Below are 21393 nucleotides of genomic sequence, written 5' to 3' on the forward strand. Positions count from 1 at the left end.
TTACCGTCAGCTCCGTAGGTGTTGTTGGAGGACTGACAGAGGCAGGAGGTGCAGGGCTGGCTTGGGGTGGTGTACCCATAGGAGGTGCTGCACCTAAAGGCCCACTGGGCAACCCGTGTGCCTCCTGTGCACCACCAGGAGAAACGTGAGAGGGTCGTAACTGTGGGCAGGCAACCCCCAACTTGAGAGAAGCCTTGCATTCACTTGGCACATGATGCTGTGGGAAATAACAGCCATCATGCTTCAAGCCTCCCCATTAAATTTCTCAACTCATCCAAAACTCCCACACAAAACCAATACAACATGTGACCACAGTAACAAACTATTCCTTAACTCCCACCACAATAGGGAATTCACTCAACATGTTATTTATGCCACTAAGAGTTTTTCCCTAAAATATGTCTTTAGCTAATGCACTCCATTCATTAGAAAATGCTATCATTACAGTAAGCATTACAATAAGGAAATTAATAAGTTAAATCTTACTAAAATAAACAATTTCAAAAACCTCTTCCTTTTGGCGTATTTAATTTTCTTGAAGAATATGTTTTAATATTCATTACATCAATTTCATCTTCAGTCTGTTCCTATTCAAACTTATTTCCCATAGTTTCTCAAGGCACATAATTCTTAACATGTTTTATGATCTTGAATACTATTTTTGAACATAAGGTTAGGATACCATCATCTTTAAAAAAATTTAAAACTTAATTAAGTCTAACCATAACAAATAGTCATTTTAAATGACTAATCATCATGCTACTCACATGGTATACATGTAAGCAAACCTATGCTTCAACTCTATATATACCACTAAGTAATATGACAACAAATCCCAAGTATAAGTATATTGTACTAATTGGGATCATCTCAATCTGTCTCAAGGGCAGGAAGGAGTCAGTAAACAGACTGGAGAGATGCAAAATACCTATTTGGTATTTTAACTAGCCCAATATGAAATCCACAAAATGCCTAGCTACCTGTTATATACTGGGATTTTGGTTTCCTTCTATACCAATCAACCACTCACTGTTTTTTATTCTTTCTCTAATTTAGAACTAGCAAGCAAAAGTGATTGTTGCTGTTGCTGGAGTAGGTTCCCATCCCATGATGGAGTAAATTCAACAAATCTGGATTTACAGAATACTGAGAATCAGTCTCTTTTAATGCAAGCATTGTACATGCTTGTCTTCAGTTGCCAACTACATAAACATAATATGGCAAAAAGAAAATCTTTGAATTCATGGAGATTAAAAATAATAACATTTGTAGAAAAGATATTTTTTGTGGTAAAATACATAACATCTAACTTCCTCCTAAAATAATTTGTTCAAATTCTTGGTTATTTTGTTAGCTATTTGTAATTAAGCACTCTGAATGAATAACAACTGTAGTGGTGTAGTGGTTTCTTGTAGGAAAAAACTTATAAAAAAGTTGAACACTTGAATTATCCAATATTACACCTTGATCTTATCACAATACAATTTCTCAGCATAATTCTCAAGAAATTTATTACAAAAAAAACCAGCTTGGCATGAGATAATACAGATCTAGCTTCAATATAACAATATAAAGATAAATAATTATACAGAAGGCAAATACTTTAAAAGATTTTAAACCTACATTTCTGCCTCCAATACTATATACAGTACCTGAATCATAACAAAGAAAATAATTAAATTTGGTAATAATACTCTATTCCATAAATGCTAGCATCAGTTACTATCACAGTGCTAAGTACTAATCATTTAACTTTTTCACATCTCGGATGTGTAATAATCAATTCCGATCACTGCATCACAACATAAGTTACTTTAATTTAGTAATAATCCCATATGTAAATGCTAGCATCAGTTTTAATCCTAGTGGCATGTAAACATGTAGTTTTTCACAGTAAGGAAGTGATATTAATTCAGTTCATTATCATTGATTATATTATGAGGAGGAATATCGGTGATGTCAGTTGAAGTGAATTCCCATGTATTAAAAAATAACCAAAACAGCACCAGCTTCCATAAGTCATATACGCTCTGTATTGAGTTACAGTATTCTGACAGCAGTAGAACTAAAGAATTCATTAAATCAAACATAACGAGATCCCTACAGATAATGATTAGAAAAAGATCAAATGAAATCTTATCCAAAACACAAAGCATGTAATATTAGACACAAAAGAAAATACTTTCAATATTAAAAAAAAAAAACATGCTAAGTGAAGAAATGTAATAATCATTAGTGAGACAGCTACTCAGAGGATCATACACAAATGATGAGTTACAAGGTAAATACCAAGATGAATGAGTAATATATGAAGATGAGTGTAAAACTTCAACCATGCTGCCAATATCACAATGAGGAAGGAAATAATGCATTGCACACTACTCATGAAGTTTTGACATAATATGTTTTACTGAGTCCAACCATAAAGAAAAGCAATTACTAAAAACACAGATATGTGCAAGAGAAGATGTAATCATACTAAGATTTGCTAACCTTTTACCAAATTAAATATTTCATTCATTGCCACTTAGTGTAATCCAAAAGCCTTACATATTAATTTTTCATAGGTTGACATTAGCATAATACAATAATAATTCGTTTTTAAAGCATTTAATAGTATTTTTATTACCTAATAGATATTTAAATAATCTCAAGTCCATGGCTTTAAATTTCTTTTAAGAATACTGGGTAATAAAAAGTTATACGAATTTATATAAGTTTGGTCTGACGACCAAGCATCATTCAGTATAGTAAAGTATGAAAAGGTCTCGATGATCTAGATGAAATTATTGCTTAACCTTAACCTAATACATTTATTTCTAATACAAACTAATGATTTTCAATTATCATACCTCCACAAGTGATTGGAAATGTGTATTTCCAATCACCTGAACAAATGAATAGACATAAACTACAGAAATAGCTTCATGACTAATTCTACCACATAAACTGCAATGAATACATTTTAGTACAATACCTTATACAGTGTTTTGTATGTAACTTAAAACACAAACAATCATGTGGCAAAATATATATTAACCCAAACCCTTCCACTTCCCAAGATAAAAATTAATCAATTAACAATTAAGTACAAATTTGATATCTCCAGTAAAGGGAGAGGGGCAAAATATTTAAACGAGGCCCTAGGCTTAACATCAGGTAGTGATTATATCCAATTTCTCAAGATCAAATGTAACTTTTATCCCATACTTACTATTTATGACAATCGATGAAGACACATTGAACCACAATCTTGATATTTCCAAAAAAAGTAAAAGGGGCTTGTTTAACACATATATGATTTTTTTTAACAATTAATAAGTATGTATTGTATGTATTATTTTTATGCATATAAGGCATTATCCAATAGCAAAACAAAAACATATCACTTCCTTTACAGCTATCATTATTTTACCAAACAAAAACAATTTGCCTCAATTTACAGTATTATTTATCTATTTATACTATTCTTCAACCTTTCACAGTATTCTACTATATTCTTGTAGGTGTGCCACTTTTGTGGCAAAATTAGATGGTATAAGAGATTCTTTGCGTATATGCTCATTTTGAGTTCTTCCTACTTTCCACTCCAACTTTTTTTTTCACCACTCATTTCAGAACAAATCTAACAGGCAATACTTTGTTAACTAAATTATAACACCTACATTTCATATGATCCCATTCATTTGGTGTTAAAATACTGTAGTTAATTTGCCTTTTTTTTTATTTTAAGCACTTGATGTAATTTTTAATATTGGCCATCATTTTTCTAACTGGACAAACTTCATACCACAATCTAATATTCATGTTCAATGAATTTCCTTGGGGACATAGTAACATGGTATTTAACATAAAGATTCTGAACTGTGACCTGATTTTTAAAGTGAACACTATAATTTAATGGTATTATAGCAATATTTTGTTTTTTATGCTTAACTAAAAGTACATAAATAAAGGCTAAATATTATATTGCACTGAATCCTAAATATTTTTTTTGTCAATAAATGCAATGTCCTTTTCCCAGACCATTTTCAAAACAAAGCCATTAATCAAATGTTGCCCTGCTAACAAATTCTAAATTGCACCCACTTGTAAAGTTCAAGATTGAGAGAGAACGATTGAGCATGCCCAGACTAACATTGTGAGCACATCTGTGCTTGCCCATGCTATATGATATGATGGTTCGCCTCAATCCCCTTTCTCCATATGCCAAAGAGAATTCACGTCAAAAATGATTGGAAAGAAGAACTTTCACGCTTTGATTTCAGTTATAGGTTTTGTAATATGAAAACCGCATTTGTTCATAAAGAATAAAAATTGAGGTGAAAGGATGAAGGAAGAACTACCTAGTCAAAAGTAAAAAAATTGTGGAGAATTATCATCCCAACAAAGATCTTGTAAGCTGTCTCCAACATGTTTAATAATAATGCCTTGCTTCAATTTAGGCAAATATTAAAGACACTAGAAACAAATGCCTCTGGAGAGTTTTGTTGTACGACAGGGGTCCAGTGTCTCTCAAGCTGTTCCTACTGCCAGTAAAAAAACAAAGAGGGAAAGTAACCCTAGATAGTACCCATAAAAAATGAAAAGAAGTAAACCCAAATTGGTCCTCCGTGAAGTCCTTCTGGAGGGGGATTTCCCTTCCAAACAATAACTTCTCTTCCCTCTCCATCTTCCATATGCTAACAAGTCTTCCATAAAGGTAAGTGATGATAAATGTTTATTTATCTATTTCATTAGTGAATAACATTTATTTCTCTTTTTCTGTATGTACAGTGGGGCATCGCTTATTCACGGATCAGTATTCACGGATCCAGTTAATCACGGGTTTTTTCTTGGACCGTTTCTCATGTTACATCACTGGTATGAATCGCTGCATCACGGGTTTGTTGTGTTGCGTATGCGATGTTTTTTCGGTAGGCTAACCCTCGGCCGTGGTCCGATAACTACCAACATTCATTTAAAGACTCATATAATGATATTAACTGACAATAAAGGTAATAAAACCATTCTCACCTAATATATTATTGTCCTATCTTCGAAATAAATAGCCTATTCAAGGTTTATGTACGACGTTCATTGGTAGGCTAAGCGTAGTTGCAGTGCGATAACCACCAACGTACACAAACATTCACATTATGATATTAACTGACAATAAAGGTAATAAAAACCATTCTTACCATATATATTATAGTCATATCTTCATAATAAATACCCTATTCAAAGAATAATTCCACATCATTGCACTCAACTTATCGTCGGAGTGGCCAGCCACAAAATGTAAGCATATACCTTTACGTACGAAAATGGTTTATGTATACGGTTGCGTTCAAAGCGACATTTTTTGTTTGATAAACTTTTAGAAATTTTAATAGTAGTGGAGTGTAATTACAGTAGTAATAACATTAAGGCTAAAATTAATTCGAACTTCATTATTATTTTGGCAGTATTCGTATATAACTTCTCTGAACAATGAAGTCATACAAACGCTATTTGTCATAGATTAATCGTAAGTATTGCTGTTTGTTATTGGCGACAAAGCGTAAACGAAATACATAAAAGCATTTTTTACCTATATTATTGTCATATCTTAATAAAAAGGCTATTCGTGGAGTAATTCCATATCAGTGAAATCAATTTGATCTATGTGAGGCCAGCCAGCTGACAAAATGTACGTACGTATATGAAAATCAAATTATGGTAGCGTTCACAGCAAGATTATCTTTCGAAATATTTATAGTACTATTCATGCTACGTAGTAATAATGTTTGGAATATATGTAACATTAATTTTCAATACAAAATATCATCGTTATTTTGGTAGTGAATAATAGTTTAGAATTATCATACATACACTGCATTGTTATGGGTTTGCGGCAGTGATAAAACAACCAAAATAACGTTCTCCTTCAAGTCGTCATATCTTCATAATAAAAAGGCTATTCGTGGAGTAATTCCATATCAGTGAAATCAATTTTATCTATGCGAGGCCAGCCAGATGACAAAATGTAAGTACGTATATGAAAATCAAATTATGGTAGCGTTCACAGCAAGATTATCTTTCGAAATATTTATAGTACTATTCATGCTACGTAGTAATAATGTTTGGAATATATGTAACATTAATTTTCAAAACAAAATATCATCGTTATTTTGGTAGTGAATAATAAGTTTAGAATTATCATACATACACTGCATTGTTATGGGTTTATGGCAGTGATAAAACAACCAAAATAACGTTCTCCTTTAAGTCAATGCGTTTAGGAAAAACATGACATAGAATCGACTTTGCGACTTCGTTCACTTTGATATTTTTAACGATACAATAACTATCATTTGTACTACTAAAACCATCTTCACATAAGTAATTTTTCGTAAGATATGTGTTGTTGCAAAAGCTAGCTTATACATAAAAGGCTTTTATAATTTAAGTCATCTTAGATATACATATGTACCCAAACTCATTGTGGGGAAATTTACTACTGTTTCCTCGGATATTGAAATACTTTAGCATCATTCAAACACTTTAATAATATAATGCATAAATACTAGGCTATACATATTTACATCGTATACAAATACTACATACAGTTATATAACACATACTTTTTTATATACAAAGTTAACAGTTATATACACATACTTTTATATACAAGTTAATCATATGAGTAGTGATCAGACGACAGCTGTGCACTGGACTACGTACGTACTACTTGGAAGATAAAACAAACAAAAATTTTGTTGTGTTAGTCGCCGGGATAGATTAACATTTTTCCAGAGATTAAAGAGCTGAATTTTGTTTTGAAGGTATGTCAACCGCGTTAGTAAATAGGTATCATCTTCTAAGGAAATTTTTTGTTTTCTCTCTTCTTTTTGCCGAAGAATCTTCAAGCCATTTTGCATTCAAAGTAATGAGAAGGAATCATTCTATTCTTCATGAAATCAGTAAAATACTTACATAATAATAAAAACTAAAACTACGTACTGTATGCAAAACACATACATCATCGTTAGCTTCGTGTGTGTAAACGTTCATTCTAAAAAATTACAGAGTAGTATAACTAACACCTGATTGGTTGGTTGGTAGCCATGGAGATCTGTTATCCAATGACTGCCCTCTGCTTCTGTTCTATTTATAGACATATGGCATGGATGGCACTAGGTTTGAACGTTACCATGTTCGTGATTTTCTGACTGCTGACGGCAAAAATTACTCAATAATTTTCTTTATATAATTATTCCTTCGTGAAAACAATAATATAATAACGCGGTTGACATACCTTCAAAACAAAATTCAGCTCTTTAATCTCTGGAAAAATGTTAATCTATCCCGGCGACTAACAACAACAATTTTTTTTTTTTTTTATCTTCCAAGTAGTACGTACGTAGTCCAGTGCACAGCTGTCGTCTGATCACTACTCATATGATTAACTTTGTATATACTCATATGATTAACTTTGTATATAAAAGTATGTTTATATAACTGTTAACTTTGTATATAAAAGTACGTGTAGATAACTGTATGTAGTATTTGTATCGATGTAAATATGTATAGCCTAGTATTTATGCATTATATTATTAAAGTGTTTGAATGATGCTAAAGTATTTCAATATCCGAGGAAACAGTAGTAAATTTCCCCACAATGATTTTGGGTGCATATGTATATCTAAGATGACTTAAATTATAAAAGCCTTTTATGTATAAGCTAGCTTTTGCAACAACACATATCTACGAAAAATTACTTATGCGAAGATGGTTTTAGTAGTACAAATGAATGTTATTGTATCGTTAAAAATATCAAAGTGAACGAAGTCGCAAAGTCGATTCTATGTCATGTTTTTAACTTTAACGTATAGTGGTATGAAAAACACCAGTGTGTCGTAGCGATGCGTCATCAATATAGTGGTATGAAAATACCACATGGTGTTGTAGCGATACGTTATCACAAAGTACAAATCCTATTCCCGGACCATCCTCAGAATTTTACGACTCTTCAACTTCAAGATCGATATGGTGAAAATATATTATATAGTCATACTTATTGTTAAAATTCACAAGTTGAACTGCAAAACATTATTATATTTTGATTGTTATGTACATATATTTTTTGTGTTTTACGGAATGTTTGTTTTGAAAATAATACCTATTAGTAAACATATGGTATTAATTGTCCCACTATTTTATTATAGGTGATATTAATTATCTCACATTCATTTAACAGTATTATATTAATATTTATTTAAATAAACTGTAATTAATAAATAACAATAATGAAAAACATAAAGGGAAAAAATGTTTTTGCTGCAGTAGTGGTGTTTGTGTGATTATGCATCTGACCTCACATTTCCGAAATCTGAAAATTTCCAAAAACCAAACATCGGAATGTGTGTGTACTGCACATTTTTTTAAACACGCACACAATGTCTACACATTTACTGATACCCGTTGGTATCAGTAAATTACAGTACGTACGAATTTATTCCTGAGAGAGAGAGAGAGAGAGAGAGAGAGAGAGAGAGAGAGAGAGAGGTGAGAGAGAGAGAGAGAGAGAGAGAGGAGATGATTAAGGACTCCCAAGGCGTGTTATTTTTACAATTATTTTATTATCTTGGGATTTTTTTTTAATCTTGAGATTTTCTATTCAATTCTCGAGATTAATAAGAAAATTAACGTAACTTGACTAGCATCAGCACATCATCGAATGACTCGGCCATTAGCAGGCTAAACCACCAACCTTATGAACTTGCATGATACATGAGATACATGACAAAACACAAAACCACTGTTTATTGGTGAAAATTTGGGGGTCGCACGTATATGGGAGATTGCACGTTATTCGAGTATATACGGTATGTGATTTTTTTTTAGCCTTTTATGGAACAAAATCTAGCAAGAAATTGCCATTCCCAGTTGGCAACACTGGCCTACTCGCGTTTGTCCAAGGTTGGTTTGTTGTTGTGAAATGTGGGGCGCGTTCTTTAAATTGTACCCATATAACAAGTTAATTATGTGGCATCCAAAAGCCCTGATTCTTTTACTCTTATGGGAAAGACGCCTAAAGGCCAGATGAAGGTTTTTTACGTGGATATACTATTAACGTGTTGTGACGAAGGGAAGAGATGTTTCGCTGCATACTGTTGGTAGCATTATCGTTATTATATTACTGGATTGCACTGCAAATCGTCGCCATCTTTTATCAACATAGATTGTTGGTGAGTACCCATATGATTTACAATAATTTTGATAGTTCTCTTACCACTCATCCTCTCTTTCCTTGTAAAAAAAAAAGAGGCCCACCATGCGTATGTAGGCTTCTAGCTGTAATCCCTAGGCTAGTAGGCTACATATGGTACAGTAGTACATAATACTACATTTATTTTTTAAGGCTAATTTTGTACAATAACTTTAAAACTGTCTTGAATTTAGTTTTAGGTGATAGTTGAAAACATATTTGGTGTTTGAACTAAAGTAGGCAGTTATAAACATTGGAATAGTGGTCTTGGGTGGGTTAACTATTAAAGTAGGCAGTTTTAAGCAATTTTTGAGGGGGGTATCAGGATAACACGGGTATTTACTTATCACGGGGGGGTTCTGGGCCCTATCCCCCGTGGATAACGAGGCCCCACTGTAATACTGTTTATTCTCTATAAAATATATATTTTTAAAATATTTTTGGGTGTCTGGAATTCAGTAATGGAATTTACATTATTCCTAAGATAATTATTGTTTTGGATTAGTACATACGAAAACCAAGGTCACCCTGTATAAAGGAATAAAGACAATAGTCATAAGTCAGTTCTCAGCTGGCTATGAAATGGGTCAAGAATATGAAATTTAGGCCAAAGACTAAATTATGGGTCAAGGCATGAGGGAAAAAAAAAATTAAACTTGATCCTCAGCAGGTTGGCTATTAACACAATATCAAGTAATCACAAGAGAAAACTCGCCAGTAGCTTGAGGCACATAGACAGATAACCTAAGAAGTCATACCTCACCAGTCTCATAGTTGTTATACACAGGGATGATATCTATATGCTTTTGTCAGGAGAGAATGGCACCTCAATGTACTTCCTTGAAGAATTGGAGGACAATCAAAATTATCCTTAAAGCCAACGTAAAGCAAGAGCATATATACATCAACTGTTTCTTCTGGTTGCCCTTATGAAAAAAGTCCAGAGCAAAGAAAACAAGTTCTTGAAAGCCTGACTGCCCAGACACAACGAAAGTAGTGACACTTGTTATGATAAAAGGACATGGCAGGAATGGCCAAAGGAGCAAACTATGGGCTGAAGGAGAACCCATTGGATATCTCGCTAATGCACAGAGCTTACAGAGAATTCTTAAGAGGTTTGAAACATGGACTAGTCACGCTTCATAAAACTAGGGCCAAATTCCAGCTAGGTTTCACTGAGAGCCTAAGAACAGACTGAGCAAAATGGCATATTAGGTCCAAAATAACTCCACTCTCTCAATCTTGTCAGGCTTCACAATCCCAATACATAGTGAAAGTCACATACTTCAAGGGTCAACCAGTTTTTTTAGTCTTTTCTGCCATTCACTCCTTAAAAGCGGATTCCTCATGATTACTTTTCTATCCTCACATTATCATCTAACAAGGCCTCCTTCTTCCTCTACTAGAAAATTAGCTGAACATCAAGGAAATCTCACTTAGTTGTACTCCAACTACACTTACAGGCCAAGAAATATGCACCATATACGTATATAAAATTTAAAACCACAAGCTAGTGAGTGCAATGATGATCACACAAAATGCTCCATACACAAGAACACCAAGATGAATGAAATTATGAACTAGCAATTTAAGTACAATGGACAAAATGATGCCCCAGAAATTAATGAGTCTACAAAAATATTTAAAGCCATGGACACTAAGATTTTGGTAAAAAAAATAAATTATGCTAACTATTCCAAAATATCCATGTCAACACTACGTAAATGGATTCTTAAGATGGAATGAATAAGGTGTAAAGTCATGTCAAGAAATGATAGTAAACCTCCAAATCAAAGCTGCATTATCAACATGTCAGGAAACTTATGACCAATCTGAGCTACCATACACAAAATGTAACTATCTGATAAGTAACAAGTACATATACAACAAACTTACCTGTAAAATAGACACAGAAGGTTCTCCTGGCTCTGACTTGACTTTATTTGGTCTCTGACTTCCAATGAAGAGTTTTTTCTGTTCTTGTAACAAGAATTTCTCATATGGCAGCAACAATCTGTGATGTGATGTGTCAATATTAATTCCAAGTTTGTAAAATTACTTAGCACCAATACATTAATAAATATATGCATTATAATAATTCAAATTTACAAAAAAAAAAAAATCCCATTTGAAATCCAAGCAAAATTTGATTGAGTGCTTACACATGTCTCCTCCCTGAATTCATATGACACATCACTTTTTCAATTTTATTCCTTTTCGAGAATGTCTAAAACTCATGCCTTTTATGTATTTCTTGTACCATTCAAATTTACACCACCACTCTTCCCCAGAACACCTTTTTGGAAGTTATTCACTATCATTATCATCACACGCAGCACCATGAAATGTTCTTTATGGTTTGTCTATGGAAAGGCTTCCTTTGCAGGTAAAGATACCATGTAACATATATGGTTATTTTCATAACTATAAACAATATACGATTAAAAATTTATTCTCCATTTGTTCTCAGTAAATTACATCCCTTGGAAAAATTTCAAAATCCTCTACAAAATTTCCATAAGATTTGATAAATTTCAAAGATATTTTATTTGATATATTTTGGCACAATTTTGCAATACATTTTTTAGTTTTAGGGCTGGGATTGCCAATTAGTGATTACAAAAGTCCAATGAAAACTTATTCCCATCGTTGCTGCATGGTTCTGGTGCACTATCTGCCAGGCAAAGCATACAAATGAGAAGCTTCTCAATCTTAACCGGAACAAGTATGGTATGCCTGGGGACTTCCACAAAAACAAAAATCATGCAATAATTTGAGTAAAGTGGTTGTGGTGAAAGAAGCCTGACACAAATAATAGAAACCCACTACGTAAAACGTCCATAAAATCGAATGCTGTTTAAAAAGTAATAAGTTGCTACAAAACTTGTACCCTTGGTAGTTTGGACAAAAATCAATTTTAATTTTTATAAGAAAATATAGATTGACTTTACTATGCTTTGTCTTGGGTCATAAAGACAACAAAGCATCCACTGGAAAGAGCATTTTAAATAAACAATTCTGACAATACCATTATAAAATTTTAACTAAACAAATGTTAAAAATTCCTTCACTGTAGTTATGAACATTAGCATAAATTCTTGCAAACAGCATTAAAATCATATTCATGATTAAAGGCCACTTTCTTGCATATGTGTCATTTCACTCAGCATCATGGTTGCTACCAATAAAGTACTTGAAAACTTCCATACACTCTTGTCAATCACAATACCTTTCGTAATGTCTTTTCATGATGGCTGCATTGGATTGTCCTGCCTGTTGTGAATTACTAGATGGAGATATGCCACTCATTTCATCATATAAACTCCTCCACATCTTCTTTTCTCCAACTGCTTCAAATCCACCCAGCTGCTGCACCTTTGTAAATAACTCAAACACATTCACTGTAATGAAAAATGCATGATTAAGTACCTTTAAAGGAAACCGAGACGCATATCATACGCAGGTATTTGTATATACTTCACAAATGCTATAAATTCATTATTTAAAAGTTATGGCTTGCAGTATTCCCTGTAGTTAAAGCAGTAGTAAAATAAAATCAAAACATTGTTTACATACAGTATCATATTTTTTACTCATCACATAAAGCCCTTGTCAAACATACATTAGCATATTTACCAATAAATAATTAAAAGTGAAATTTCATTATGTATTCACATGATTTCTGAAAAAGATGATCCATTACAGTCAATTACATCATAGCTACAGTACAGATGAAAAATTGCCCAGTTTTTGTCGCAGACAAGCTGATAGCAAATGTACAAATGGCAAGACACTGACAGCTTAAGAAATGGAGTAGAACCGATTCATCCTACTGCATATGGTCATTTCTATTGAGATGCATCAGCAAGTTTCACAAGACTGTCTTTTTTAAACCCACATTAACCTCGCTCAACCACACCTTCAAATGAGGTGAAATTTCAGTTTTCATAAAATATCTCAACACAATCAAATTACAATATCTGAATACTAATATTTTAATTATACATTAAAAAAAACCTCAGTTTGTATCCCAGGGACAAACAATGCTGATGGATAGTAGCAGTACACTTTGATAACATTGCAACTATTAAACTAAAACTGGAAAAGGCACATTCAACCCTGAGTCTATCACTTATTTCAGCATTTTAACATTGGCATTTCATTGAACATTTAAGTTCTTTTGCACAAAAGTGCTCAGAAGCTATTATTATTTTAAAGGGTACACAACGCATGTAAGTACTCTGTATTTTCAGGATGTACCTACAAAACAAAAGTTAGTTCTATCTAATCTTTCGACATGTTTTCTTCATGGATTCCTTATTTTATTTATACATATTTATAATTTATACTCATGGTCTTTTCCAGAAACCTAGAATCAGCCATACCAAAATTTAGCACACTATCAGGAATGCAGTAGCACCTACATTATTTGCAGACCTTTGTACAGAATTACGTACCAAGTTAAGTCATCTATTCTTAGATCCACCATAAGTTTTTTGCACATGACATAATAAGACACTATTTTAAATTTATAATTCCATACAAGTGATTTGCTTACCCAGTAGAATAAGCCTTTTAAACACATTAATACCAATTCAATTTGCCAAAATGATTATGATATTGCCTTCCTTGGTAGGGAACTTTGATACAAAAATACACTAATGTTAAAAGTACACAAGAATTAAAACCACATCACACTAAGAGCAGAAAAATATTTCAATTTCATCACTAATTTTCTTTAAGTTTTCTTCTCACAAACTGCAATGACAGTTAAGAATATTACTTGAAAAGGACTTGCTAAACTACTTAATAATAATACTGTAACATTATGTAAAACAAAACATCTGTAATAGCAAAACCCAAGTATACTTACACTGTCTGTAACCTATATGTGGTACTCTGGTGATAGGCGTACCGCGATCTTTCATGAACTTGTGTAATTTTGACATGAAATCCACCTCTATAAGACGGTTTAAGGCAGGGGTCTGGAATTCTGTTTTCACATTAGTCAAGTGTGATCGAGTAGTGTTCTTACGGTCCAAAACTCGAAGACCATTGGGTTTGGCAGTAAGGCCTGGTTTTCCTTTGAGGCGGGGCCGAATATCTTCAGAAGTTTCAGAAGACTCTGATTCTGAGTCACCCTGCTGCTTCTTACGTTTCTTTCTCGGTCGGCCTTGGAGCTTAGGCGCTGCAGGTGGGACGACTTGGTCAGTCAGTACCTCAGGTACTAAGAGCCAGTACATGTCAAAAGTACTGTAGTCAGACAAGGGAAATCTACATGGTGTTTCTGACAGTTTACGACTGTACGTGCCAATGCCAAAAGGGTTTTCTCTTTAACAAACATTAACAATAATTTTGTTAAATTCTTTAGTTGTTAATAAGCTTTTAAGAACATCATAAGAATCTTTTGGAATTGATAAAGGCTACCAGAAACAACCACAGATAAGTTTTTTTTTAAAATAAAACAGTCATTCTTCTAAATTTCCTAAAATACTGTACGTATATCACAAAGACTGACTACATGTACCAGATGTCTTGACACAAGATGCACAATGTAAAAATACTTACAAAGGTGATTACAAAGAAGATCATGACCTTCAAGTTCTGGATAATCAAATACTTCTCTACAAAATAGCATCCAGGTACGTCTTGAAGGAACGACAAATCCTCCCAACGCCACAACAATACGACTCTTCATATACTCTTCCTCTACGCCTTCTAATCTTTTTAGAAGGGCTCTCATCCGACAATATTTATCATAACCCAGTATAATAATGTGTAGGCTGTTTGGTTCAATTACATCACCTGCAAAATATCACCAGTGAAGCAAACTGGTAAACTTAAGGATTGAATTGTTACTTAAGGCTTTCAAAACACAACAAAGAATGGTTACTTAAAGGTTCTTATTTAGACTAAGCAAAAAATTGTTCTTCAATGTCAATCTTCAATAGTTGTACTTTAATGGCTGAATTTTCAATCATATCACAATTCAAGATAAAAATAGTTTTTGGGAAAACACTAGTATATATTTATAGTTACAGAAATTTTGTATATTTCAGACTGATTTTACATGATAGTATCTGAAATATATTCAGTACAATTGACATCGGCAGTACCGGTAAGCAGTGTTACAGAAATCAGCTGTAGTTATCAAAGCTTTGAATACCAAGTACGAACAGGAATTAGAACTTACCTATCAACTTCTTTTCTCTCATGATTTCTTTAATGTCGAGCGCCCCTGATATAGGTGGCGTATAAAATGCATCTGAAGGAGAATTTGGATCCTGAGAAGGTGGGCCATACACACCCTTAAGCCCTTTGTCCCATTTGACGCCTCCCGCAGCTCGCATCCACCCAATGACATCCTCAGCCCTGAGGACCACTTTCTCCGATAACGAGACCACCTCATGCTGTAGGTAAGAGTTATGATTAAAAAATTAATCTACGACACCTCAAGCTGTAGTTAAATACATATATTTACACAGTTATATTTTACACACACACATACAGCAATACTACAAAATAAATTAAAAAGTAACTCACAGATCATTTATTACTATGAAGGTAATCTGTTCCCCAGCATTTTTGTAAAACAATGCCAATCAAAATTTGTAATCTGTATATTCAACCTTTACTCAATGTCCATTATATACTCTCAGTTATTCAAGTATACTTCAGCATTTCAGAATTAATTAATAAGAAGAAGGGGAGAGAAAGAACTGTACAAAATTAATATCTTACCGCAAAGAGGACTCACTCGGTTATCAGTTAATTTCGCAAACGTTTCAATTCCTAAATGAACACTATCAATCAGTGAAAGATACAGAAACTTAACATAACAGAGAGAGAGAGAGAGAGAGAGAGAGAGAGAGAGAGAGAGAGAGAGAGAGAGAGAGAGAGAGAGAGAGAGAGAGAAAATTATAATCAATGGCTGTAAAATGACACAAAATATAACTGAAAAAATATAATCAAGCTAAACAAAGTTTGCAAATATAGTACCCAGTGTACCTAATTCTCCTATGCCAGATCTGATTAACTAGGAAAAATCTGAAGATGTTAAGTTCATAGTTCTATTGTAAAGTAAGCCTCCTATGATACATTTTTTGGTGAGCTATTGTTTTGCTTTACATTGATGCTTAGAGATGTAGATCCAAATACAGAAGTAAATTTCCTTGTTTTTCTTTCCACTTCTTTTATCACTTTTTCTAATGGTGCTTATTTACCTCCAAAATGTTCTGTACTCTTTGTAAGTTAGCTAAATGGGTTTTTTTGCTCTTTTTGAGGAACTGGTAATCTCACTCCATTCTATAAATGTGGTTGCAGTAGCCATATCCCTACAGATTACCACTGGATTTCTTTCTCTCTCATACACTATTATGTAAAGTTTCAGAATGTCTGTTAACATAACATCTGAATGTATCTGATGCAAATACTCATCTATTCCTTTGTTTGCTTTATGGCTTTTGCAAGGAACTGTGGAGTTCTGATGCTCTTCTTTCTATTTCCAGTTGTGTAAAGATATCCATAAATTTTGGTCAGTTGTTTATTGATGGGCACTACACTGACTGCAGGAATGTGATCTCTGGTCATACCCAGAGTAGTGTCCTTGACCCATTACCATTCATAGCATTACTTGCACATATAGTTTGCCCTTGAAAAACAGCTAACAGCTTATGTAAATGTTAGCTTATGTAAATTTTATTCTCTTTGCATCAATTCGATCTGAATTTCTGTATGGGAAATAAGTTAAACCTTAGGAATAGAACACTGGATTTGCCATCTAGGCCTTCAATCGACAAATTGCACCTTATCTTAATTTGTTAGACAAAACCTTGAGATGTAGTACATTCGGAGGTTATTGCATGCGATACGGAAACATATATATTTTTATAGAGGATTAATAATTTTTGAATAAGGGGGGGGGGGGGGGGTGAAATCTTTAGTGTATAAGTCACCACATATATATATAGATATATATATATATATATATATATATATATATATATATATATATATATAGAGAGAGTATAGAGAGAGAGAGAGAGAGAGAGAGAGAGAGAGAGAGAGCTCACTGATATATATATATATATATATATATATATATATATATATATATATATATATACTATATATATATATAGCTTGTATATATTTCCATAAATTTATTTTATCTTCATAAACAAGGATATTACTGTGGATCCTTCTAATGATTTCTATGAAGCACGATACGGTTTTTTTTTTTTTGTATTGCATATATATAATGTATGTGTGTATCCTATATACAAGAGGGAGAAAGTGTCTCCAACAGTTGCAGATGATCTTGAAATCTCGGCTGTCACAGTTTAGCAAAGAAAGTGTACAAGTAAACCTTTCCTGCTTTATGAAGACCACCCAATTCAGATTGAATTAACATTCAATCACTATGTAACTCGTACAAAATCACCTGGCTCATACCTACGCGAAAAATTTCACCGCTTAACTAAAGGAAAATTCCTCAATCACTCTTCGCTAAAATTCACCACTCGTCATCCATTCTCACTCCCATCTTCTACCTAATCGATGCCATTTTCATCAAGTGCTCTCTCTCTCTCTCTCTCTCTCTCTCTCCTCTCTCTCTCTCTCTCTTTCTCTCTCTCTCTGTGCCAATTTCCAGTTTTGCGTTTAAAACTTGGCTTCGCTGCATTCACTTATTTACTAACGACTCCACTTAAATATTCGAGAAGAGTGAAAGATCATGTTTAGTCCCGGTAAGCTTTATCTACATTTGAAAAGAAACAAAGCTCGCTACCAGTTATAAAAAAACATATAAAAAAAAAAATATAAAAAAAAAAAAAAAAAAAATAAAAAAAAAAAAAACATAAGAATAGATATATAAAAAAATAAAAATAATAAAAATAAAATACATAAAACATTTCTGATGATTCTACGTCAGTATAACAGAAAGGGCGTTATGAAGTAACATTAACAGTGCACTGAAACGATCGTAATACGTGGTCACATAATGTTAGAACGTTGATCAAATCACAAGCTGACATTATAACAAGCATCTATAACTAGTATATGATTTTTTTTTTTTTGAAACTTAAGGAGGGACCAACCTCATGCAACTACAAAATAAATAAGTACGGACACACCGAATGCATCTGCGTAATACAATCGTACTAGACAAGTAGGCCTATAGCTGGATAGCACAGCGCTTATACCGAAGCAGTTTCTTTTTCTTTTCACATTGTTAATCTTGTTTATATCTTTTAGGAAGAGTAATAAAAACTGAAATGTTTACACGTAGTAATCCTTGTCACCTTAACGTCATTTCAACTTTCTCTTCACAACGAGTTATATGTTCTCTTATCAATGATACTTCGATGCGATCAGTGACGCAGTGTACGGTCAAACCCTGCTATGTAAAGAGGCCAACATCAATAGTCCAGTATGGTAACACCCTCTATTTTGTAAAAGAAGCACCTATTCATTAATCAATGAATGAAGTAACACTTCCCGTAGCAAAACTTCACAAATCTTCTTCTGTCTGAAGTAAGTCCTCATACTAACCGTCACTTGAACCATAACAACATGCAACGCTATAGCCAACAACAAAGCCACGTATTAGCACCAGAACGTTGCATTAATCATTAAAAAAGAAAAGTCAAAGACAACGGGAGAGACTTATCAAGAAAAAAAGAAAAAAGTAGTTGAAACAAATGAGCTACGAGTGGAAACCCTACAGTTTCGAGCAAAGCAAACATTACTTGGCGTTACTTATAACGCATCGAAAGTATAACGTATCTGCTTGCTGTTCACGAGAAAACAGGTGCATCTTCCAACATCAAGAAGACAATGCGACCGAATTTAACATTAACAAAGAACTAACAAGCAAGCCAAATCACATGTCCAGAGGGCCGCTTTTGGTTTCAGCACAAAGGACTACAGCCCATCCGACTGAGGGAAATGTCTGCAAACATTTCGCTAAAGGAACAATCTGAACTTCTTACATTAAAAGGAGAGACGGTTCACCTTTCTATGTTCAGCCAAAGTCATGGAGGAGAAAAGAGCGAAAGAAAGAACATTTAGTTGGAAACAATGTAGCTACATTTCTTGACCCGGTAAACTTAACTTCCATAATGTTTTTGCACGGGAGCCATGATTGTTGTTGTGAATCTGGGCGAGTTTTACTTTTCCAAATGACAAACTCCAATCGAGAGTGCTTTTTATTAATTAATTTTTTTTTTTTTTTTACTTTTTTTTACAGAACGGCAAATATACCAAATAAATGAACTGATGTCGCAAACACTGACACAAACAATCCCTTTCCAAAATAAAAGTTGAGCAGACTTACAGTCAGATACAAATCAGATTACTAACCGACAATGAAACTACAGCTATGACACCTAATCCTTAAAGAGAGAGAGAGAGAGAGAGAGAGAGAGAGAGAGAGAGAGAGAGAGAGAGAGAGAGAGAGAGAGAGAGAGAGAGAGAGACATATGGCTTGGAGCTTTACAGCATACCAAAGTACAGCAAAAATAAAATCCACTCGAATAATCCCTTCTCTCCCTTAAAAAAAATCCCCCTCTAAGGTAAAAAAAAAAAAAAAAAAAACACACACACACACAACACACCACACACACACACACACACACCTCATTTAATTCTCCGAAATATTTGCTCTTAAAAACCCACCACACCTAGGGCAGTGAACTAGGAAGATTGTCGGCTATAAGAGTAAAGATATTTTATGATAATAATAAAAAAAAAATAAAAAAAAATAAAACCACAAAAAAGTTTAAATGTCAGTTTCTACTGTTGATGCCACATCTAATAATTATTAATTTTTAAATATATGGCGTATTTAAAAACTCGATGGCTATTTCATCTAAAAGTATAAGTGGTGATCATTATGAAAAAAAAAAAAAAAACTCCAGTTTCTTATTCTCGATACTTGACTGTTTGTCAACTTTGATCTTTCCCTCAGTACAATCATATTACGATCAGCATACCTACATGTGTTGTCTAGTGGGTGGCTGGAATGAATCTCAAATTTATATCCAGTCTTATGATAATGACAGAACCGACACAAGACTAACGGACGAAGGTGTAGTAACCTTGGAAGTCTTCTGAATTTATTTTAATAGAACGAGATCATGAAGCCTGTTAAAAGTGACAGCCGTCGACTAAATTATGCAATACGTATAAAATTAAACTATGTTCTCAATAGTCTCAAAGGAAGACCACATGGTTAAACCACGGACAAATATAGGAACTTCATGTTGTATTAGAAAATAATTAGGTATTAACTTCAAAACCTTAGAAAATAATTAGGTATTTTAATTTCAAAACCGTCATTAGGAAAATCAGTCTGCTGCTGGTACATATTCAACAGAGCAGTCTTTCCATAGGCTACAGCTGCAACAGCTGCCGATGAACAGGTGTTCCTCGTAATCCTGACAGCAGCAGTAGCAGCAGCCACATGGAACGCGTTAACGTTGTCAGTTTACGAGAAACATTCACAATGATGTACAAGTTTCAACTCCCAGAGAGAGTGAGAGAAACTTTTCTGCTAAGAAAACGGGTTAATTGAAATTCCCAACTACTATACATGACACTCATACGCAATGAATCAGCCGCAATGCATTCGTCTACTTCTACTAAGAATATGCCAGAGGGGCATATTGTGAGGCAAGTCCTCACAATAAAGGCTCGTTGACTAAGGTGTGTAAAATGTTCTCACAAAATAACGAATTCCCCGTGAACAATTGGGACGTAGATGCGCATGCGTGGAAGTTGGCTATACTACAAGGATTAATATTAATGGAAATAAAATCTACTTGGAAGCCACCGATACAACGAATAAAAGTGAGTAAAAAGCAAGTGAGTGTATGCTTGATTTGTACGGGTATGCCAGCGACTTATTTGATTGCGTAGCAACAATATTCACTTTCAGGATATCAGTCACGTCGATAAATAAAGCAGATGGGTAGCTTCCCATTTCAACTTACAAACAACATCGACAACATAAGAAAAATGAGAAAAGAGGGCGAGAGAGACGGAAAACCCATAATAATCTAAAAAGAATCTACCTAATGAAAGACAGTCTACACGAAAAAACTTGACTGCCCATTTTTTTAAGATAAAAAAAAACTTGACTCCCATTTTTTTAAGATAAA

General features: G+C 33.6%; 1 protein-coding gene across 5 annotated transcripts in view; it reads right to left on the reverse strand.

Annotated features, from left to right (window-relative positions):
* The window catches only part of LOC135196373 (AT-rich interactive domain-containing protein 5B-like), a 185813-nt gene that overhangs the window by 9392 nt on the left and 155028 nt on the right, over positions 1-21393 (reverse strand). For 2 of the 5 annotated variants that reach the window (XM_064223158.1, XM_064223159.1), the window contains exons 3-8: positions 15426-15642; positions 14801-15037; positions 14106-14459; positions 12462-12633; positions 11129-11246; positions 5-217 (exon numbers count right to left, since the gene is read on the reverse strand). In XM_064223158.1, coding sequence (XP_064079228.1) covers positions 5-217; positions 11129-11246; positions 12462-12633; positions 14106-14459; positions 14801-15037; positions 15426-15642 — 1311 coding nt within the window. The remainder of the gene's footprint in view (positions 1-4; positions 218-11128; positions 11247-12461; positions 12634-14105; positions 14460-14800; positions 15038-15425; positions 15643-21393) is intronic. The other 3 variants (XM_064223160.1, XM_064223161.1, XM_064223162.1) reach the window with 3 other exon arrangements.

Source organism: Macrobrachium nipponense, chromosome 17 (assembly GCF_015104395.2).
Source record: "Macrobrachium nipponense isolate FS-2020 chromosome 17, ASM1510439v2, whole genome shotgun sequence".
Lineage (NCBI taxonomy): Eukaryota > Metazoa > Arthropoda > Malacostraca > Decapoda > Palaemonidae > Macrobrachium > Macrobrachium nipponense.